Below are 23,299 nucleotides of genomic sequence, written 5' to 3'. Positions count from 1 at the left end.
TGATGCACCCCTCTTAGAGACGGCATGGAAGAGCACCAGTAAGCCAGTGACAGCCCCCGTAATACGGTTTGAGGCAGAGAATCCCAGTGGAGAGAGGGGAACCGGCCAGGCAGAGACAGCAAGGGCGGTTTGTTGCTCCAGTGATTTTCCGTTCACCTTCACACTCCTGGGGCAGACTACACACAATCATAGGATCTACTGAAGAGATGAGTCTTCAATAAAGACTTAAAGGTTGAGACCGAGTCTGCGTATCACATTGACAGGCAGACCATTCCATAAAAATGTATCTCTATAGGAGAAAGCCCTGCCTCCAGCTGTTTGCTTAGCAATTCTAGGGACAGTAAGGAGGCCTGCGTCTTGTGACCGTAGCGTACGTGTAGGTATGTACGGCATGACAAAATCGGAAAGATGGGTAGGAGCAAGCCCATGTAAAGCTTTGTAGGTTAGCAGTAAAACCTTGAAATCAGCCCTAGCCTTAAGAGGAAGCCAGTGTAGAGAGGCTAGCACTGGAGTAATGTGATGAAATATTTTGGTTCTCGTCAAGATTCTAGCAGCCGTGTTTAGCACTAACTGAAGTTTATTTAGTGCTTTATCCGGTTAGCTGGAAAGTACAGTTGTGGCCAAAAGTTTTGAAAATAACACAAATATTAATTTCCACAAAGTTTGCTGCTTCAGTGTCTTTAGATATTTTTGTCAGATGTTACTATGGAATACTGAAGTATAATTACAAGCATTTCATAAGGGTCAAATGCTTTTATTGACAATTATATGAAGTTGATGCAAAGCGTCAATATTTGCAGTGTTGACCCTTCTTTTTCAAGACCTCTGCAATCCGCCCTGATATGCTGTCAATTAACTTCTGGGCCACATCCTGACTGATGGCAGCCCATTCTTGCATAATCAATGCTTGGAGTTTGTCAGAATTTGTGGGTTTTTGTTTGTCCACCTGCCTCTTGAGGATTGACCACAAGTTCGCAATGGGATTAAGGTCTGGGGACTTTCCTGGCTGTGGACCCAAAATATTGATGTTTTGTTCCCCGGGTCACTTAGTTATCACTTTTTCCTTATGGCAAGGTGCTCCATGCTGGAAAAGGCATTGCTCGTTACCAAACTGTTCCTGGATGGTTGGGAGAAGTTGCTCTCGGAGAATGTGTTGGCACCATTCTTTATTCATGGCTGTGTTCTTAGGCAAAATTGTGATTGAGCCCACTCCCTTGGCTGAGAAGCGACGCCACACATGAATGGTCTCAGGATGCTTTACTGTTGGAATGACACAGGACTGATGGTAGTGCTCACCTTGTCTTCTCTGGACAAGCTTTTTTTCCGGATGCCCCAAACAATCGGAAAGGGGATTCATCAGAGAAAATGACTTTACCCCAGTCCTCAGCAGTCCAATCCCTGTACCCTTTGCAGAATATCAGTCTGTCCCTGATGTTTTTCCTGGAGAGAAGTGGCTTCTTTGCTGCCCTTCTTGACACCAGGCCATCCTCCAAAAGTCTTCGCCTCACTGTGCGTGCAGATGCACTCACACCTGCCTGCTGCCATTCCTGAGCAAGCTCTGTACTGGTGGTGCCCCGATCCCGCAGCTGAATCAACTTTAGGAGACGGTCCTGGCGCTTGCTGGACTTTCTTGGGCGCCCTGAAGCCTTCTTCACAACAATTGAACCGCTCTCCTTGAAGTTCTTGATGATCTGATAAATGGTTGATTTAAGTGCAATCTTACTGGCAGCAATATCCTTGCCTGTGAAGCCCTTTTTGTGCAAAGCAATGATGACAGCATGTGTTTCCTTGCAGTTAACCATTGTTGACAGAGGAAGAACAATGATTCCAAGCACCACCCTCCTTTTGAAGCTTCCAGTCTGTTATTCAAACTCAATCAGCATGACAGAGTGATCTCCAGCCTTGTCCTCGTCAACACTCACACCTGTGTTAACGAGAGAATCACTGACATGATGTCAGCTGGTCCTTTTGAGGCAGGGCTGAAATGCAGTGGAAACGTTTTTGGGGGATTCAGTTCACTTGCATGGCAAAGAGGGACTTTGCAATTAATTGCAATTCATCTGATCAGTGTTCATAACATTCTGGACTATATGCAAATTGCCATCATACAAACTGAGGCAGCAGACTTTGTGAAAATTGATATTTGTGTCATTCTCAACTTTTGGCCACGACTGTAGAGCATTGCAGTAGTCTAATCTAGAAGTGACAAAAGCATAATTTTTGGACAGAAAGTTCTTGATTTTTGCAATGTTACGTAGATGGAAAAAAGCTGTCCTTGACACAGTCTTGATAAGTTCGTCAAAAGAGAGATCAGTGTCCAGAGTAACGCTGAGGTCCTTCAGTTTTATTTGAGACAACTGTACAACCATCAAGATTCATTGTCAGATTCAACAGAAGATCTCTTTCTTTCTTGGGACCTAGAACTAGTATCTCTGTTTTGTCCGAGTTTAAAAGTAGAACATTTACTGCCATCCACTTCCTTATGTCTGAAACACAGGCTTCCAGGGAGGGACATTTTGGGGCTTCACCATGTTTCATCGAAAAGTACAGCTGTGTGTCGTCTGCATAGCAGTGAAAGTTGACATTGTGTTTCCGAATGACATCACCAAGGGGTCAAATATAGTGAAAACAATATTGGTCCTAAAACAGAGCCTTGAGGAACACCGAAATGTACAGTTGATTTGTCAGAGGACAAACCATTTACAGAGACAAGCTGATATCTTTCTGACAGATAAGATCTAAACCAGGCCAGAACTTGTCCATGTAGACCAATTTGGGTTTCCAATCTCTCCAAAAGAATGTGGTGATCGATGGTATCAAAAGCAGCATTAAGGTCTAGGAGCACGAGGACAGATGCAGAGCCTCTGTCTGATGCCATTAAAAGGTCATTTTCCACCTTCACAAGTGTAGTCTCAGTGCTATGATGGGGTCTAAAACCAGACTGAAGCGTTTCGTATACATTGTTTGCCTTCAGGAAGGCAGTGAGTTGCTGCGCAACAGCTTTTTCAATTTTCTTTTAGAGGAATGAGCGATTCGATATAGGCCGATTTTTAGTTTTTCTGGGTCAAGGTTTGGCTTTTTCAAGAGAGGCTTTGTTACTACCACTTTTAGTGAGTTTGGTACACATCCGGTGGATAGGGAGCCGTTTATTATGTTCAACATAGGAGGGTCAAGCACAGAAAGCAGCTCTTTCAGTAGTTTAGTTGGAATAGGGTCCAGTATGCAGCTTGAAGGTTTAGAGGCCATGACTATTTTCATCAATGTGTCAAGAGATATAGTATTAAAAAACTTGAGTGTCTCCCTTGATCTTAGGTCCTGGCAGGGGTGTGCAGACTCCAGACAACTGAGTTTTGGAGAAATATGCAGATTTAATTGAGGAGTCCGTAATTTGCTTTCTAATGATCATGATCTTTTCGTCAAAGAAGTTCATGAATTCATTACTGCTGAAGTGAAAGCCATCCTCTCTTGGGGAATGCTGCTTTTTAGTTAGCTTTGCGACTGTATCAAAAATACATTTTGGATTGTTCTTATTCTCCTCAATTAGGTTGGAAAAATAGGATGATTGAGCAGCAGTGAGGGCTCTTCGATACTGCACGGTACTGTATTTCCAAGCTAGTCGGAAGACTTCCAGTTTGGTGTAGCGCTATATCCGTTCCAATTTTCTGGAAGCTTGCTTCAGGGCCCGGGTATTTTCTGTATACCAGGGAGATAGTTTCTTATGACAAATGTTTTTAGGGGTGCGACTGCATCTAGGGTTTTACGCAAGGTTAAATTGAGTTTCTCATTTAGGTGGTTAACTGATTTTTGTACTTTGACGTCCTTGGGTAGGTTGAGGGAGTCTGGAAGGGCATCTAGGAATCTTTGGGTTGTCTGAGAATTTATAGCACGGCTTTTGATGATCCTTGGTTGGGGTTTGAGCAGATTAGTTGTTGCGATTGCAAACGTAATGAAATGGTGGGCCAATAGTCCAGGATTATGAGGAAAAACATTAAGATCCACAACATTTATTCCACGGGACACTGCCACAGTGTATGACTGTAGCAGTGAGTAGGTCTGGAGACATGTTGGACAAAACCCTGTGAGTCGATGATGACTCCGAAAGCCTTTTGGAGTGGGTCTGTGGACTTGTCCATGTGAATATTAGTCACCAAAAATTTGAATATTATCTGCCATGACTACAAGATCCGATAGGAATTCAGGGAACTCCGTGAGGAATGCTGTATACGGCCCAGGAGGCCTGTAAACAGTAGCTATAAAAAGTGATTGAGTAGGCTGCATAGATTTCATGACAAGTAGCTCAAAAGATGAAAACAGTTTTTTTTTTGTGAATTGAAATTTCGTAAATGTTAGCAACATCTCCACCGTTGCGGGATGTGCAGGGGATATGGTCACTAGTGTAACCAGGAGGAGAGGCCTAATTTAACACAGTAATCGGCTTAAGCCGTGTTTCAGTCAGGCCAATCACATCAAGATTATGATCAGTGATTAGTTCATTGACTATAACTGCCTTGGAAGTGAGGTATCTAACATTAAGTAGCTCTATTTTGAGATGTGAGATATCACAATCTCTTTCAATAATGACAGGAATGGAGGAGGTCTTTATTCCAGAGAGATTGCTAAGGTGAACACCGCCATGTTTAGTGTTGCCCAACCTAGATCGAGGCACAGACACAGTCTCACTGGGGATAGCTGAGCTGACTACACTGACTGGGCTAGTGGCAGACTCCACTAAGCTGGCAGGCTGGCTAACAGCCTGCTGCCTGGCCTGCACCCTATCTCATTGTGGAGCTAGGTGAGTTAGAGCCCTGCCTATGTTCGTAGATAAGATGAGAGCACCCCTCCAGCTAAGATGGAGTCCGTCACTCCTCAGCAGGCCAGGCTTGGTCCTGTTTGTGGGTGAGTCCCAGAAAGAGGGCCAATTATCTACAAATTCTATCTTTTGGGAGGGGCAGAAAAGTTTCATCTTTGCCTCGATCCTGACTAGTCGACCAGTCCCTGCTGCTGAAAAACTTTCCCACAGCATGATGCTCCCACCATCAAGCTTCACTGTAGGGATGGTGTCAGGTTTCCTCCAGACATGATGCTTGGCATTCAGGCCAAAGAGTTCAATCTTGGTTTCATCAGACCAGAAAATGTTGTTTCTCATGGTCTGAGAGTCTTTAGGTGCCTTTGGCTAACTCCAAGCGGGCTGTCGTGTGCCTTTTACTGAGGAGTGACTTCCGTCTGGCCACTCTACCATAAAGGCCTGGTTGGTGGAGTGCTGCAGAGATGATTGTCCTTATGGAAGTTTTTCCCATTTCCACAAAGGAACTCTGGAGCTTTGTCAGAGTAACCATCGGGTTCTTGGTCACCTCCCTGACCAAGGCCCTTCTCCCCCAATTGCTCAGTTTGGCCGGGCAGCCAGCTCTAGGAAGAGCCTTGGTGGTTCCAAATTTCTTATATTTAAGAATGATGGAGGCCACTGTGTTCTTGGGGACATTAAATGTTGCGGAAATGTTTTGGTACCCTTCCCCAGATCTGTGCCTCGACACAATCCTGTCTCAGAGCTCTACGGACAATTCCTTCAACTTCATGGATTGCTTTTTGATCTGACATGCACTGTCAACTGTGGGACCTTTATATAGACAGGTGTGTGCCTTTCCAAATCATATCCAATCAATTGAATTTACCACAGGTGGACTCCAATCAAGTTGTAGAAACATCTCAAGGATGATCAATGGAAACAGGATGCACCTGAGCTCAATTTCGAGTCTCATAGCAAAGGCTCTGAATACTATGTAAATAAGGTATTTCTCTTTAATATTTTTAATACATTTGCAAAAATTTCCCAAAACCTGTTTTCGCTTTGTCAATCCATTTTAGAATAAGGCTGTAACGTAACAAAATGTGGAAAAAGTCAAGGGGTCTGAATACTTTCCGAAGGCACTGTAAATCACTGATTTCCATGTGCACAAACAGACATAACCTTGTCCTTTCAACATATTTTTCTGCATAACATCTTATCGCATGATTTTGTTCCCAACAGCCAAATTGGCAGAAGAACACATCACTTTGCAGCAGATTTAAAAAAAAATTGTCAATGGCACCACCTCAGGATTTGGTCGCACAAATTTTCTTCCACAGCATCATGCAATATCATTCACCTTATAAAGTAATTCACAGTGCTTTTGACTGTGTAATAGACTACTGAGATGGTAGGCTATTCAAAAAATGTTGTTTCATCTAACATGCCGAAGCAGGAATGGATGGTTCAAGATATTTTGATGTGCAACCTAATCCATTGATTGTCATGAATTGTGATTTTTTTTTTTTTTGAGAGAATATGTCTACGTCTTTATGTGCACTAATATCATAGGCTAATTTATTTTGGGGCTTATTCACCACATGAGGAAATGAAAACTCAAAACACATTAGCTAAATCGCTAACGCTAAGTATAATACCCACTTCTAGTAGTCATGTATTAATCTAACAGGAAATGTAATGTCCTAAAAATAAACTATTTTACAACCAAGAAATGTGATATGGCTTTAAGATACGATGCCGAGAAATTCATTATCACTAGAACAATCTATTTAGATATGATCAGACCTGATCAGAAAGCTTCTTTCCTTGCAGGTTCTTAATCAATCAGACAATTTACACTTTCCCTGGCCCAGACAGATTTGACGTATTTATACTGTGGCGTTGTTAAATACTAGTTTCTGATTGGCTTGAAGGTTATTCTAGAGCGTGCATTATTATCCTATAACGCACTGTATAATTCAATGGTAATAGAATATGTAAGAATGGACTATGTTTGAAGCAAAAGTCGAATTGATAACATTTGGTATTATTGAAATTAGATTTTAATAATAGCAAGCTAGGACTGATGGTTATCTAAACTAGCAAGTCTGTTTGTTTGGTTTTCAAGGCAACTACTGTCCCGTCTCTAGTAAATTTTCCGCGCTACCTCAGTGGATGTGTAACACATTTCTACCTGCAAATTAAAACATTTCCAGCGGTAAATGTTCTAAATTATAGCCATGGTATAATGGGGATAATCAACTCGGGGCTCTATGCGTTCTCTGGAAAATAACGAACGACGTGGAAGGTGGGTTCCACGACGCGCTATAATGAACGACGTGGAATAGCGCGTCGTCGAACCCACCATCCACGTCGTTGGTTATTTTCCAGAGAACACACAGCCTCTCGTTAATTATCCCTTACTTATTATATTCTACTGAGCCATTTACTTTGTTAGTATTCTTAATTTTTATTGTTTATTTTTGTTGTTGCATTGTCTAGAAGGAAGTAAGCATTATGTTGCGTACCCCATGCATAAGACTAATAAAACCTGGAACTTTTAAACACACTAAAATATAGCAAATGTGGCCAACCAACGCTGAAAGTAGTGTAGGCCGCACTAAAAACAAGCTGCAGTTGGCTCAGGGTCTGATCATTGTTCATATGACATTGCGACATACAGGAATGCTGTCTTCGCTTTCAAATCTGAGGGAATTCGTTGGAAATGTAAACACACATGATCGAATAGGCCCAATCCCAAAACGTACACACATATAGATAAAATGTAAGTATGTGGCGACTTATTAATATCCTAACAGACTCAAATCCTTTTGTTAAACACCACCTAATTATAAACAAGTCTTCCTACTGCAATGTCTCAGGAAATTAGCAGGAAACGTAGACATGTCCAGAATCATCATGGAATAGGCAGTCCCAACACGTGTGCACTACTTTAGAGAAAGTAGGTCTGCAGACACTTAACAAACATTTTAGCTAAACCCTGTACCCTAAACACAACCTGACGATAAACAATTAGACAATTCCACTCCATTTTTTGCAAAGCTGCTGGAAATTGCGAAAGGTTGAGAAAACCAGAAACATATGCTTTAACTTCTTTCCTCCTAATGGTGGTAAAGGTCTCCTGCCTTCTTTTACTAATGGTGGTAACAATCTCCTGCCTTCTTTTTGTGATGGAAAAGGACTTAGTTCAGTAAATTATCAGTGTCAGAGTACCATGATTGTTCAAGTAGCCTAAATAAATATGTTTCTCTCAACTCATGAAGTGTCATCCCGTCCTTTAAATTGTAGACGTGCTGGATGAGGCCGTTAATGTTGGCTTTATAGTCAGACATTGCAGGAGGCGTATCTTCATGCAGAATCTAAGTCTTCCTGCCTCTTTTGAGGAATATTTGTGGGCTGTTAGCAGTATTTACAACACCAGGGTCATGTCTTACTGCTTGCATCTTTTTATGTTTTCCCAACTTGCATTTTATAGTTGAATCCAACCTATGCATTGGTATTTATAGTAGTACTTCACTTCTATATTTCATTTGTCTAGAGGACAATCCTATCTGCCAATGGAGTGACAGCATTGAGTTGGATATAGACTACCATTGGTTGTCCTTATTTTCCCCAATATCCACAAATGATGTGACAGCATGTGGTTCCATACTGTCTCCTGATTTGTTGTCATGGTCCGTCTGCACAGATGACGTGTCCGGCAGCAGCGCTGAGTACCCAGACCGTGTGTCCATGATGGAGGGGCGTCTGCAGTCGCAGGAAGATGAGATCACGCTGCTGAAGTCATCACTGGCCGACGCGCTACGCAGGCTCCGCCTCCACGACCAGTTGATCCCCCTGCTTAAACAGCAGATCATCGCAGGTGGATGGCCAACCATCAGACCACAGTTGTACTCTTTTAACATTATTGTGCCCGAACAGTACTGTGCTGGCTTGGATATTTTCTTCACGGCACGGTTCCAGCAAATATCTTGAATGTTTAACCAGGCCGGTAAAGTGCAGCTCGGCTCAGTAGTGTGAAAATGGTTGTAGGTGATTAACTACAGTACACAAGCAATAAGCTGTAACCGATACATTATCCTACCCATGTCTTGTGCTTCAATGAAAATTCCATCCTTGCATTAAATGTGTGTGATTGTGTCAATTTTTTGTGTGTGTGTGTGTCCTCAGTAAACCCTGCAGCCTCCCGTGTCCTGAACCAGGTTTACTGCTCTGACGGTTTCTCCAGCTCCCGTAAACTGTCCTCCAGCTCAGCCCTGGACAGCCCCCGCCACCCTGCCACCAGGTACTGTGCCAGGCCAGTGCAGAGGGACTGTGGGCATGGAATGGGTTGGCTGGCATGTTTGTCCAGAGCCATATATGGAGATATGGCTCAAACATTATCAATGTGTGGAATTAAGGCATAAATTGTCTTTGGACTTCATGGCCAGAATGTTACAGTTGAAGTCGGAAGTTTACATACACCTTAGCCAAATATATTTAAACTCAGTTTTTCACAATTCCTGACATTTAATCCTAGGTAAAATTCCCTGTTTTAGGTCAGGATCACCACTTTATTTTAAGAATGTGAAATGTCAGAATAGTAGAGAGGGATTTATTTCAGATTTTCTTTCTTTCATCACGTTCCCAGTGGGTCAGAATTTTACATACACTCAATTAGTATTTGGTAGCATTGCCTTTAAATTGTTTAACTTGGGTCAAACGTTTCGGGAAGCCTTCCACAAGCTTCCCACAATAAATTGGGTGAATTTTGGCCCATTCCTCCTGACAGAGCTGGTGTAACTGAGTCAGGTTTGTAGGCCTCCTTGCTCGCACACGCTTTTTCAGTTCTACCCAAAAATGTTCTATAGGATTGAGGTCAAGGCTTTGTGATGGCCACTCCAATACCTTGGCTTTGTTGTCCTTAAGCCATTTTGCCACAACTTTGGAAGTATGTTTGGGGTCATTGTCCATTTGGAAGACCCATTTGCAACCAAGCTTTAACTTCCTGACTGATGTCTTGAGATGTTGCTTCAATATATCTACCTCATTTTCCTCCCTCATGATGCCATCTATTTTGTGAAGTGCACCAATTCCATCTGCAGCAACCCTACAACATGATGCTGCCACCCCCGTGCTTCACGGTTGGAATGGTGTTCTTCGGCTTGCAAGCCTCCCCCTTTTTCCTCCAAACATAACAATGGTCATTATGGTCAAACAGTTCTATTTTTGTTTCATCAGACCAGAGGACATTTCTTCAAAAAGTAGGATCTTTGTCCCCATGTGCAGTTGCAAACCGTAGTCTGGCTTTTTTATGGCGGGATTGGAGCAGTGGCTTCTTCCTTGCTGAGCGGCCTTTCAGGTTATGTCGATACAGGGCTCAGTTTACTGTAGATATAGATACTTTTGTACCTGTTTCCTCCAGCATCTTCACAAGGTCCTTTGCTGTTGTTCTGTGATTGATTTGCACTTTTCGCACCAAAGTACGTTCATCTCTAGGTGACAGAACGCGTCTCCTTCCTGAGCGGTATGATGGCTGCGTGGTCCCATGGTGTTTATACTTGCGTACTATTGTTTGTACAGATGAATATGGTACCTTCAGGCCTTTGGAAATTGATCCCAAGGATGAACCAGACTTGTGGAGGTCTACAATTTATTTTCTGAGGTCTTGGCTGATTTCTTTAGATTTTCCCATGATGTCAAGTAAAGAGGCACTATGAAGGCCTTGAAATACATCCACAGGTACACCTCCAATTGACTCAAATGATGTCAATTAGCCTATCAGAAGCTTCTAAAGCCATGACATCATTTTCTGGAATTTTCCAAGCTGTTTAAAGGCACAGTCAACTTAGTGTATGTAAACTTCTGACCCACTGGAATTGTGATACAGTGAAATAATCTGTCTGTAAACAATTGTTGGAAAAATGACTTGTTTCGTGCACACAGTAGATGTCCTAACCGACCTGTCAAAACTATAGTTTGTTAACAAGAAATGTGTGGAGTTTTAATGACTCCAACCTAAGTGTATTTAAATTTCCGACTTCAACTGTATGTAGGTAGGTATGTGTGTGTATATTTATGTGTACATTCATAGACTGTCTTTTTCATAGTCCTAGTCCTAATCTAAAATGTATTTAGCACCTAGCTCACTATTGATATTTTACCTGCCTTGATTTAAAATGTATGTTGTTTTTATTGTATATCATTTTTTTCCCCTCTGTAGAGCTTTGAGATGTAACTGTATAATGAAAAGCACGATACCAATTTAATGTAGTTTTATACTGTATATACACACACTGGCCAGTTTATAAGGTACATCCATCGAGTTGCCTCCGGAACAGCCTGAATTCTTCGTGGCATGGATTCAACAAGATGTCGGAAACATTTGTTGCTCAAATGGTATCAAGGGACCGAACGTGTGCCAGGAGAAAATTCCCCACACCAGTACACCACCAACCTGTACCGTTGACACCATGCAGGATGGGTCCATAGACTCGTGCTACTTAAGCCAAATCCTGACTGTGTCATCAGCATGACGCAACACGAACCGGGATTGGTCGGACCAGGCAATGTTTTTCCACTCCTCAATTGTCCAGTTTTGGTGATTGTGTGCCTACTGGAGCCACTTCTTCTTGTTTTTAGCTGATAGGAGTGGAACCCGGTGTGGTCGTCTGCTGCAATAGCCCATCCGTGAGAAGGACCAACGAGTTATGTGTTCTGAGGTGCCTTTCTGCACACCGCTGTTGTACTGCACTGTTATTTGTCTGTTTCTGGCCCGCCTGTTAGCTTGTACCATTCTTGCCGTTCTCATTCGACCTCTCTCGTGAACAAGCTGCTTTCGCCCACAGGACTGCTGCTGACTGGATGTTTTTAGTTTTTTGCACCATTCTCGGTAAACTCTACACACTGTTCTGCGTGAAAAGCCCAGTCATTTCTGAGATACTGGATCTGGTGTGCCTGGCACCGACGATCATACAACGCTCAAAGTCGCTTCGGTCACTCGTTTTGCCAAACAGGAACTGAAAGCGTCGACGTCGGTCTGCCTGCGTTATATAGCAATCCACGACCACGTGACTCACTGTCTGTAGGAGCGATCCATTTTCGTGAACGGTGTGGTGTACTTAATAAACTGTCAAGTGAGTCCACTCACTCACTCACTCACTCACTCACTCACTCACTCACTCACTCACTCACTCACTCACTCACTCACTCACTCACTCACTCACTCACAGCATTTAACTTGTATAGGAAAGTCTTGTTATTAGAGTTGAGTAAATTAATAGTATTCTGTATGATGTTTGTTTGTATTCTCTCTGTTAATCTCAACTCTATACTGTGTGTGTATTTAGCCAAGTACTAAACAGCACTGAAGGTGAGAATGGCTCTAATGGGGACTCGACATTCCCGGCCCTCGTACATAAGACCCCAACGTATGATCGGGCTACCCAGACAGACCTCACTCCTCTGGTGCAGGACCAGGAGCTAGACAGGGTCCCCCTGGCTCTCACCAGGCCCGTCCAGAGCCTCTCCCTGGAGGATGCACTCCCCGAGGGGATGTCTCTGACGGAGGAGGCCCGGGCCAAGTTCCACCATGTCCAGGGACTAGAACTGGAGGAGCAGGAGAAGGACCTGAGCTGGGCATCTTCCGTAGAGGAGGCCATCCACCCCACCGCCATCAGGAACCTCCAGAGAGATGACCTCCAGGACCCAAATGGCTCCACGGAGAGCTTGAGCTCAGCCCCCCAGACCCAAATTTTGGGGTCCCCAGCCCCCCCTAAGGACCTGTCCGCCAGCCTCCGGAGCGGACCTCTCTCTACCATCCTGAAGGGCGAGAAGAAACCCCTGTGCGTTGTCGCCACCTCTCCTCCTCCTATTCTCCATTACTACCTGATTGCATGGTTTTTGGGGGAAATCACCTCTTTTTGACACTCTCCCCTATTCTTTATGCTTTTATTACTACAAAGCGCCAGTGTCAAAACCATAATCTAAGAATCAGTTTGTGGTAGCCAGTTTTCTGATTCTATTAGGTTGCGTTATGGAAAGCCTTCAGTACCAAGGAGCATACCTTACGTGTCTCCCGCTGGATCCGACTGCTGTGTTATTTTCCATTTGTTTGAAAGGGGCTAAATGTGTGTACACTAACCTGATAATGAAATCTGAGCCTCATCCTTTCATTCAAACATGGATTGATTCAGCATGATTTCCTACACGTGGATATTTAAAATGGGGCTTTTCATCTGACATTCTTTTGGGAGATTATTTTGCTGCATGCTGCTCTATAATCACATAAATCATTTTACAGCTTCCTCTGTGTGTGTGTGTGTGTGTGTGTGTGTATGCATGCATGCACATATGTGGTTGTGTGTTTGTTGTTTTGTTTGCTAATTATTACTTGCAAGGGGCCTGTTGCCAATTGATAGCATATGTTTCTGTCCATGAAGAAGTCCGTTAGCTCAACCCTGCCACACCATGGAAACTAAGAGGTACTAAGACAATGGTGTCTAAGTTATGTACAAGAATATGAACTGGGCTATTCAGTCCCAAACTGATCTACTACGTACTATATGCATGTGTGTTATCACTAGGAGCCACAGTGGAGACCCACTGGGCAAAAACTAGTTGAGTCAACATTGTTTCCACATCATTTCAACCCCCAAAAAACAATGTAATGATGTTGAATCAACGTGGAAAACTAATTGGATTTGCAAAAAGTCATCAACGTAAGGGCGTTTTTGGATTATTTTTTTCCCCACCCAACTTTTAACATACATCCAATGACCGGTGAATGTTATGTTATTGATTTCGCGCTGAATTCACTCTAGTTGACAACTCAACCAAATTTAAATCAAAACTAGACGTTGGCTGTATCCAGTGGGGAGGAGGTCATCTCTGTTTCACTTCCTATTACGTATTGTGTTGGAACATGATTGGTCACAAGACAAGGGCCATTTCCTCTGATTAGTGGGCAAGTCATTATCAGGAAAATGTGTGTGTGTGTGTTCCAGGAAAAATATGCCCCGTCATAGAATACATGTTGAAACACACATTCACCGTTCATCAGTGTGTTTGTGGAACCCTGCATATAAATCCTCTTATGCTGCCTATCCACTCATTGTCCAGAGCTCGCAGGAACAGTGAGAAACTGGTGAAGGACCCCCAGGAGAAGACAAAGAAGCTGCTGGAAAAAAAGGCGGCATCCTCGGCCAACCTACTCAACAGATCCCCCAGTCTGGAGAGGTGAGAGAAGTCCCATCCGTCAGCAAGACTGTCTTTCAAACTCATTCTCACGTCACATTTTCCTACGGCTGCATAAACATGACGTATTTCACCAAGTAGTCACTCATTGGAGTTCCCTTTCTTCTACTATAATAAAATGACTTTCCCATGAAAAGTCTTGATCTCCCAATTGCGTGAGCTGGACCCAAAGACTGTATAATATAACGGTTGGTCCCAGTGGTTGAACGAGTCTCTTGGATATAATGTGTCTGTCTAACAGCTGTTTATTTTCTCACAGCCGGACCAAGGATCTTATCGCCAGAGCAGGTAATGCATATCCAACAACACTCCTCTCTCTCCAGACTCGGGTTGCAACCAGGACTTCTGGAAAACAAGGGAATTTATTGAAAGTTCCTGGCATTTTGCAACCCCTACTTCAGACGTTATATAATGCATTATTTAAACTCTACGTAGTCTTAAATGACTAACTGACTGACAGACTGCAGGCCAGATCTGGACTTAAGTTTTCATTCCCCTTCTTTAGTTTGGGACACTAACCTGCATACAAAATGTCAACGATAGTATTCAGACAGCGCAATACTCATGCTTAGTTAACTTTTCAGCTTTTAATGAGCGTTGGCTTTGAGTGTGGTTTAGCTTTATAATGGGACTCGTTCCAAAACCAGAGAGAGTTAGAGCACAGTCCCTCTTCTATTGTATTTAATATTGTCTCTAAGTATTTACCAGTTGAACCTAATGGTGATTCAGTGCGCGTAAAGTAAGTTTCATACGCCCATCTGATTAGCATAATAGTCTGTAAATGTGATCAATGATCCACAAGACAAGGGGTTTCTACTAGACAAAGGGTGCATGGAGTGAGCCTTCAAAAGAGCTTAAGTCCGTATCGGAGACTACTACAACAACAAGTGACTGACCACTGGACATTGCATCATCTAGTCGTCTACGGGGCTAAAGGTCATTTAGAGTTCATCACTGTCCATTTCTCCGCCCGCCACACACAGAAAAAAGAAACCTGGTCAGAAACTACCTCTCATCATACTGGGATCACAGGAAAACCAGTGTTTATTTTTACAGCCACGTTTTCACGAGGCAGAGCGGCAGCCGTTTCTGACGTTAAACACGGGAGAGTCTGTTTAGTACTCCGACGCTCCCTGGAAAGCCATCCATTGTGGTAAGCCGTGCTGCCGCACCACTCCCAGACTCCTGACGGGATGATGGATGGATGTTTTACCGGAGAAGGAAGGACGCCAAAAATATTTTATATATATTTGCTGTTTTTTTTTTTTTTTCTGTGAGCTGTCCAGGACTAGACTTATTAACTTTTTCTCTGTCTCTCTGAGTTAGCCTGAGACAGGTCTGCCTGTATTCAGCATGAGTTAGGTTGTCTCTTAACTCCCTCTCCTGCATCATGAGAGGGCTGTAAAGTGTAACCAGGTCATTTAGATAAGCAGTAACTGAACTGAACTATATCCTACTCACTACATCCTAACTGAATGTCAATACTTGGAAGTGGCAATCGTGTGAAAACTGCCACTCCATTTTAAATCAATCAAAAGCAGTCATTGATGTGTTTCAACAGGGTCCAGGAGCGGTATGAAGTCGACCCATGGGGAAAATCCAAATAGTGTCAACAATGACTAATAAAAAAATCTACCTAACAAAACAGGTCATTACTATATAGTTAAACTGCAGACTTTCCCTCCCTTGTGACGTGAGCCCTGCTTTTTAGTTTTACAACCTTTTCAAAGAGACAGATTCCCACCAGAAACATCCCAATCCAGAACCATCAACATGTAAAACCCATTCTCCCCTCCCCCAACCTTTTAAATTGAAGAAACAGTTGTCTAGATGACAGGCTTGGTGTTGGAAAACCACCCCTCTGGTTTGCTCATAGACCTCATTCGACCGGCTCTGAATCTGGTCCCGAAGGGTCCGTAATGTCAAAGCATGATCTGCTCTGCTGGAATCAGCTGTGATTTAGTGTTCCTAGGTTCCTTGTTTATTTGTCTCTCTCCCTCTCTTTCTCTCTTCCCGTAGGATCTCCCGGGTCCAGACGAGGAACCCAAGGTATGAGACGTCATGTGTTAACTGTTATGTCATTCAACTAAATGTAGGTGCTTGGGATTCATACAGGCTAATGGTACAGACTGTTGACTTATTATGGAGTGAATTAATGGTAGATATTGTAGCATCACCAGGGCTTTGGTAGTTTAGCCAGGCTGTTGAAAGAGCAAAACATTTGAGGATAAGATTGAGAGAGTTCATATTGACCCATGGTAGTGATTGGAGATTAATATGTATCCATTGTCCAGTCTTGTCTTACTTTATTTTTCTCCCTCTCTCATTGGCTGACAGGTCAATCAATCAAGATGTTCATCCGTGGTCGACCAATCACCATGTATGTCCCCTCCAACATCCAGAACTACGAGGACCTGAGGATGGAGCCACCTGTAGAGAAACTGGAACTTGATTGGGTGTATCCCTCCTGAGTCCCTCCCACAAGTCATGACCAGTGGGGCGTTGATAAAGCAGCATTTTAGTGTTTAAATTCCATTCATGGTTGATTAGAATGTTTGATATTCTATAGTGCTAAGTTTCTTGGATGAAAGCCATATTGCCCATCAGTCAGAGAAACATATTTAAGTTATCGAATGTCCTTGAGCCAAGCCATCCTCTCCTCGGGTGAATGGAAGTTATGTCATCCATAAATCACGTATTATGGGTGTAGCTGTGGGTGAAATTGCTTTAGGCTCAATTAATGATTTAGACTGATGAACCAATGAGACGCTTCAGTGATGTCACCTTGACTGGAGCCGCATAGTTACGGTTACCGAGGACGGGACTGCCGGGCCAACCTGTACCTGCTGTCGTCGGGTGAGGCGGTGTACTTCATCGCCTGTGTGGTGGTGTTGTACCACATCAACAACCGCACACAGCGCCACTACCGCAAACACACCGACTGTGTCCGCTGGTGAGTGGCTCAGACCCAACCTCGACCTCTCGTATCATTACATTACTGTACAAAATCAACTAAAACCAATTGTGAGAATTGATTGTGAAGTTGACGCTTTATGATATCCCAATTTGTCTTTACTTCAGTCTGACCATCCATCCAGACAAGGTACGGGTGGCATCAGGACAGACGGCGGGGGTGGACAAGGATGGAAAGGTGAAGGGCGTTTGGGCTATTTAAAGGCCCAGTGCAGTCAAACGTGATTTTCTGTGTTTTATATAGATTTACACACTGTGAAATTGTGAAAATGATAATGCCCTTTTAGTGTAAGAGCTGTTTGAAAAGACCACTTTAAATGTCAGCCTGTTTTGGTCAGGAGGAGTTTTGACCTGCCTAGTGACATCACCAGGCGGTGAATGAGTTAATAGACCTATAAGAAAGAGTGCCAAACCTCTCTGCCAATAACAGCTAGTTTTCAGTTTTCCCCTCCCCACTCAGACCACTCCCAGACAGTCCTAGCAATTTTTGTTTCTTTTTGACCATTTTAATTGAAAACAATCACTGTAAGGTACTTAAATGTTAACCCGAAATGGCTCTATTGGACTTTTTTTAAGGAACATCATCTGTCACTATTTAAAACTAAAATGTTTCCATTCTTGCTGGAGTGTCCCTTTAAGACTTAAAAAAATGGTCATACTATCAAATCCAGAGAAAAAAGTATTGTATACATATAATAACACGCATGATACTTATTATCAATCCTTGTCTAATTTATGTCTTAGCCCCTGCAGCCTTATGTCCATATCTGGGATTCCTCCACACTGATCACCCTACAACAGATAGGACTGGGCACCTTTGAGAGAGGTGTAGGGTCTGTGGCTTTCTCCTTTGCAGTAAGTGTTTATTCCCACTACAAAACAACCCTCCCACACGCACACATTAGATGTTACTGAGTTTATGGCCTATATTTAGTACAGTATTTCTCATCTCACTAAGGCTATTGAAGAACCCCTGACACCAACTCTCCATACAGGACTCCCAAACAAAACCAATACAGGCTTTAATACATTAGTCCTGATTTGTGACTGGGCTGCATCATCTCTCCATCTGTCATATGTCCTCTCAGTGGTTCTTTCTCTCCTTTCCCCCTCTCTCCTTCTTGCTTCTCCTCTGCTTGCAGGATGCTGGAGCCTTCCTCTGTGTGATTGATGACTCCAATGAACACATGCTGTCTGTGTGGGACTGTGCCAAAGGAACCAAGCACACAGAGGTTAAGGTAAAGCAATGCACCAAGACACGCACATGTGCACAAACTCACATTTTCTTTCAGGCACGTACAAAGACACACACACACACACACACACACACACACACAGAGATTCCTATTTATATTGCACTGTAGGTTTAATGCAATAAAATGCAATTAATCAATACCATTTACCGTATACATCTTGATACGGCTTCCTTGTGTTATAACAACAAAAATCTACCCCTATCTTTGCAGGTAACCAAGCCTGTAATTTGCATGCGTAGGCTGTTAAAGACGGCATTACATTAGTGAGAATCTTCAGATCCCTGAAAAGGAGGCCTATTTGCATAGATTAAGCAAAAATAAATTCTTCCACATCACCTAGTTCTGTCACAGGCTTTTGTCCCAAATGTTTCTACTTCCCTGAGAGTCATTTCAGCGGTGTTGCCATGGCAACTGTGTAAATATTTTAGACTGGGAATTTGTCCGGCGGTGTGTGCTCTATATGCATATGTGTGTGCGTGTGTGTGCGTGTGTGTGTGTGTGTGTGTGTGTGTGTGTGTGTGTGTGTGTGTGTGTGTTATGGGGGTTTGGATATTAGGTGGGTGTTTATATGACATCATTTTCTCTCTTGGTCTCGAGTTTCTTGTAGCACACATGCAGAACTTCTCGTATTTTCGCCAAATTGATTTAGCATAAGCATCATTTGTCATGAGTGCCCTAGATTCCAGAGCCCATTTTTGAATCTCCAGTGAAATTTGGGAGTGGTCACAAGGAGTGGCAAGGGAAAAGGTTCAGCCCACATAAATATATGAGATGGTTCAACGTATGTAACATATGCCCACATCCCGCTGGACTGTAATGCATCTGCAAATTGAAACTAAGTTGCAGAAGTGTTATGCCCTATCATACAATCTGAACTGTCCTCAAGTGAATTTGTAGAAATGCACATTGGAGTTCAGTGATTTTGCATTTGAGTGAATTATTTGATTATTAAATGTTCTCCTTGTGTGTGTTTAATCCAGAGCACCAACGAGGCAGTGTTTGCAGTTGAGTTCAACCCCAGCGACAGCACCAACATCATCACTTGTGGAAAGTCTCACATCTATTTCTGGACCCTGAGTGCAGGCTCACTCACCAAGAAACAGGGCATCTTCGGGGTAAGGGAAGTCCCTTAACTACTCTTCATCTGAAAAGTATTTTTCTCATAGACAAAAGTTATGTGACCAATGGGTATATCAAACCCGGCTTATCTGTATGACTCAAGAAAGACTATTCTAGCCCATTGAGCTAAAGCCTAGACCAACTCTGGAGGCGAAAACGAGTCTGCAGGTCTCACGCAAGGCTACTTCTCACTAAACCACCTCCGCTACATATCGTCATGCAAACGTATTATCGGTTTGTAATGTTTCTCTTCTTTCCTCTGTCAGAAATACAAGAAGCCCAAGTTCATCCAGTGCTTTGTGTTCAGCCTGACGGGAGACGTGCTGACCGGGGACTCGGAGGGGAACATCCTGACATGGGGCAAATCACCCGGCGACGTCAAGACACTGGGGAAAGGAGCCAAAGGTAACGAACGGTCTGTTCCAAACGGGCTCCAAATATGGACTAGGCTCTCCATGTGAAATACAGTGTATATAAACTAATAATACAATATCATCTGATTTAGTACCTCCTTAGCCAATAATGTACCGGACATGTGTGGCTATCTTTTCCGCTTGCTCTCCGAATGTGAGAGACCTGTGACAAAAGACAACAAAGTAATCTTCTTCACCTCCTCTCTCTCTCTCTCTCCCTTCTGTTGAAGAAACGTTCCAGATCATGCGTCAGACGCGGGCCCACGACGGCAGTGTGTTTACGCTGTGTATGCTGCAGGGAGGCGCTCTCCTCAGCGGCGGGGGCAAAGACCGCAAGATCATCCGCTGGAGCGCAGACCTGGCGCCCGAGAGAGAGTGTGAGGTGAAAGATGTGTGTGTGCGTGCGTGTGTTTGCATTGTCACTCTTAATAACAAAACCAAGCATGTTAAAACATTTTAAGACCTTTTTGTATGTATTTGTGTGTAATTTCAGAATAAAGCATATGAATTTATTATAGATTCCAGAAAAGTTTGGTGCGGTCCGTTGCATCACAGATGTAAACGGGGAAGAGGTGTTGGTTGGTACCACCCGAAATGCCATCCTGAGGGGCACTTTCTCTGATGGCTTCGTGGCCATAGTGCAGGTATGTTAACATTGGCATGATGGAGTATGTACTGGGTGGTATGTGAAGTGGTTTGTGGTTAAACACCTGCACATGTTTTGTGTTCTGATCTCCTACACTTCTCCGTTCTTCCCAAAGTGCGCACTTTCTCACTCCCCCTCATGGATTTCTAAGTATTATATTGTTGTTTGCATGTGTCATGACACATGGAGGGAAACTCCCTCTAACCCGTGTCTTACACCATATCCATTCCTTTTAAATCCACAATGGCAGTGAACAAGTGCACACTACAGGGAGAAGCATAGAGAATAGAAACCTAAAGCCAGTGTTTGTGTGTGTGTGTTGCTCTCCCCCGTGCAGGGTCATGTGGATGAGATGTGGGGTTTGGCTACTCACCCCTCTCAGGATGTCTTCCTCACCTGTGGACATGACAGACAGGTGTGCGTGTGGAACACAGAGGAGCACAAACTGGACTGGTGCACCACGCTGGAGGTGGGCGGGAATGGACAATACACAAACATGCATACACATATGAACACATGCACGCCCCTACACATGTAAACAAATACTGATATTCATACTGTATTTTTCAGGAGTATGGGCTGTGTGCAGACTTCTGTCCTAATGGGGCTGTGGTGTCTGTTGGGCTCAGCACAGGCAGGTGAGACGCTCCTCTGAAATACCACAGCATCAAACACCTTTCAGGAGACACTTCTCTCTGGCCAGAGAGTAGAGCAGGAAATGGTCCCAGTTGGTATTCAAGTAATAATAAAGAATTCGCCTCGACTACTCCAACAAATTGGGGAGAACGGACATTGTTTCCTATTGACCCCCATTTTAAAAGAGGCAACTTCGTCATCATTTTTTAAATATATATACAGAAATAACAAAACATACCGAAAAGCTGCTGTGTTGTTCAATCTACATGTGTCCACGTCAAAAATCCCAATTTACGTTTCGCAATGCTCCCATAGAGAAATAGAGGCAGCGAAAAGAGCCCTGTGGTTTTATGCTATTCAATGTGGGAAGTGTGGGTACGTGGTGTCCAAGTAGGTTACGAGTAGCTATGCGTGTGGAAAACATTTAACAGGTAAGACAATTAACTGGTTTAGTACAGTCCATTTGTAACTCCACACACTACTTGTAGCTGTATAGTCTGTTTTTGTTTTGTTGGTCTTGGCTAGCTTAATGTCCCGGTCGGTAGCTAGCACTCAGTCAGTCAAGTGGCTGCCAGCATTGTTATGAAAAGGGGCATGAGGGGAGCCGAGCCCTACAATATAAAGTAGTGAGAACATTGGGGAGCAAGCAATGTTGAAAAGTAATCTTTAAACATGTTGTACTTTTCTTAAATGTAGTTTTGTAATTGACTAAAACAAACAAGATCGGATCCCCGAGCTGACAAGGTAACAATCTGTCGTTCTGCCCCTAAACAAGGCAGTTAACCCATTGTTCCTAGGCCGTGACTGTAAATAAGAATTTGTTCTTAACTGACTTGCCTAGTTAAATTTAAAAAAACAAGAAAATGTATTTTGAAAAGGTTTTGCTGTGAGCCAATGGGGTACCCTAGGTAACCAAACGTTTTCCCCACAGGTGGGCAGGGTCGCGACGTTCTATCTCATACCAAGCATTATCAACTCATATAAAGGGTCAATCAATATAAATACTTGCATGTTAATTACCATGCCTTTGTGACATGAAACCATACAAATGATACACAACCCCAAGATGATAAAAAATAATTAATTGTTTGGTGGTTCAAACCTTCACACTGGTTGTCTGCCTCTCTGCCCAAACCCCCCACCTACCACCCCCCCACCTCCAAATACCCCTGTAACAGATGGCTGGTCCTTGACCTGCAGACCAAAGAGGTGATCTCAGACTACACCGATGGGAATGAACAGCTGTCCGTCATGAGATATTCACCAGGTCAGAGGTTAAGCTCTTTTCCTCAGTGTCTCAGAATGGATCGAATTTCAACCATGATTCAGTAATATGTACTCACTTGGCACTATGATGGATCTCTATTATTATATATTTTTTTAAATATTGCCTTTATTTGGAACATGCCTTTGTTTTCATTTCCCCTTTCAGACGGTAGCTTTTTGGCCGTGGGTTCCCATGACAACTTCATCTACGTCTACAACGTCACCGAGAGTGGACGGCGCTACTCCCGCTACGGAAAGTGCAATGTAAGTTGCAGTACATTCTGGGGTGTTGGGGATGGTTGTGGATTATTTATGTAATGAATGAGTGGTTCATTGTGGGGTACAGTAGGGCTCAGGGACACATTTGTCATGGTGTTTAGGTGTCGTGTCAATTTTTTATGTCTGTCATTTTTAGGGTCACTCCAGCTTCATCACTCACCTTGATTGGTCCAAAGATGGGAAGTACATTATGTCCAATTCGGGCGACTACGAAATTCTTTACTGTGAGTGACTGTGAAAATGTCTACATTTCCATGTCTCATTTGAACATGTGTATATTTGTATAGTATAATATGTCTTATTTTCCTAAGTTATCCTAATGACTATTGGTCTTCTCAAACAGGGGATGTTGCCGGAGGTTGCAAGCTGTTGAGGAACCGCTATGAGAGCAAAGACCGAGAATGGGCGTCCTACACCTGCGTACTGGGCTTCCACGTCATGGGTGAGAGGGACAAAGTAATCACCCTGTTGCAGGAGAACTTTCCTGCAATGCAGGACATTTTAAAACTTGTAGTGTATTTGAGGTTTAAAAAGGCTTCTGAAGTTTATAATTTACACTTAGACATGTCAGACTTTATTTTTCCTTACGAAAAATGTATCAACACCTAGAAAAATGTCCATTAATTATAATCCACATAATAATTCATATTTCTTGTTGCTGCAGGATTATTTT

General features: G+C 43.2%; 1 protein-coding gene across 4 annotated transcripts in view; it reads left to right on the top strand.

Moving 5' to 3' along the window:
• Positions 1 to 23,299, top strand: part of eml3 (EMAP like 3) — a 41,216-nt gene that overhangs the window by 16,377 nt on the left and 1,540 nt on the right. For 2 of the 4 annotated variants that reach the window (XM_014206607.2, XM_014206608.2), the window contains exons 2-22: positions 8,493 to 8,666; positions 8,975 to 9,089; positions 12,133 to 12,627; positions 13,904 to 14,020; positions 14,298 to 14,326; positions 16,058 to 16,087; positions 16,376 to 16,496; positions 16,842 to 16,991; positions 17,120 to 17,189; positions 17,756 to 17,866; positions 18,154 to 18,249; positions 19,248 to 19,382; positions 19,653 to 19,791; positions 20,030 to 20,181; positions 20,318 to 20,443; positions 20,783 to 20,914; positions 21,016 to 21,083; positions 22,260 to 22,348; positions 22,514 to 22,611; positions 22,763 to 22,850; positions 22,970 to 23,068. In XM_014206607.2, coding sequence (XP_014062082.2) covers positions 8,493 to 8,666; positions 8,975 to 9,089; positions 12,133 to 12,627; positions 13,904 to 14,020; positions 14,298 to 14,326; positions 16,058 to 16,087; positions 16,376 to 16,496; positions 16,842 to 16,991; positions 17,120 to 17,189; positions 17,756 to 17,866; positions 18,154 to 18,249; positions 19,248 to 19,382; positions 19,653 to 19,791; positions 20,030 to 20,181; positions 20,318 to 20,443; positions 20,783 to 20,914; positions 21,016 to 21,083; positions 22,260 to 22,348; positions 22,514 to 22,611; positions 22,763 to 22,850; positions 22,970 to 23,068 — 2,634 coding nt within the window. Of the gene's footprint in view, positions 1 to 8,492; positions 8,667 to 8,974; positions 9,090 to 12,132; positions 12,628 to 12,720; positions 13,267 to 13,903; positions 14,021 to 14,297; positions 14,327 to 16,057; positions 16,088 to 16,375; positions 16,497 to 16,841; positions 16,992 to 17,119; positions 17,190 to 17,755; positions 17,867 to 18,153; positions 18,250 to 19,247; positions 19,383 to 19,652; positions 19,792 to 20,029; positions 20,182 to 20,317; positions 20,444 to 20,782; positions 20,915 to 21,015; positions 21,084 to 22,259; positions 22,349 to 22,513; positions 22,612 to 22,762; positions 22,851 to 22,969; positions 23,069 to 23,299 lie in introns of those variants that run through there. The other 2 variants (XM_014206609.2, XM_045721554.1) reach the window with 2 other exon arrangements.

This window comes from Salmo salar, chromosome ssa07 (genome assembly GCF_905237065.1).
Source record: "Salmo salar chromosome ssa07, Ssal_v3.1, whole genome shotgun sequence".
Lineage (NCBI taxonomy): Eukaryota > Metazoa > Chordata > Actinopteri > Salmoniformes > Salmonidae > Salmo > Salmo salar.
This window is presented reverse-complemented; position numbering and strand designations above follow the sequence as displayed.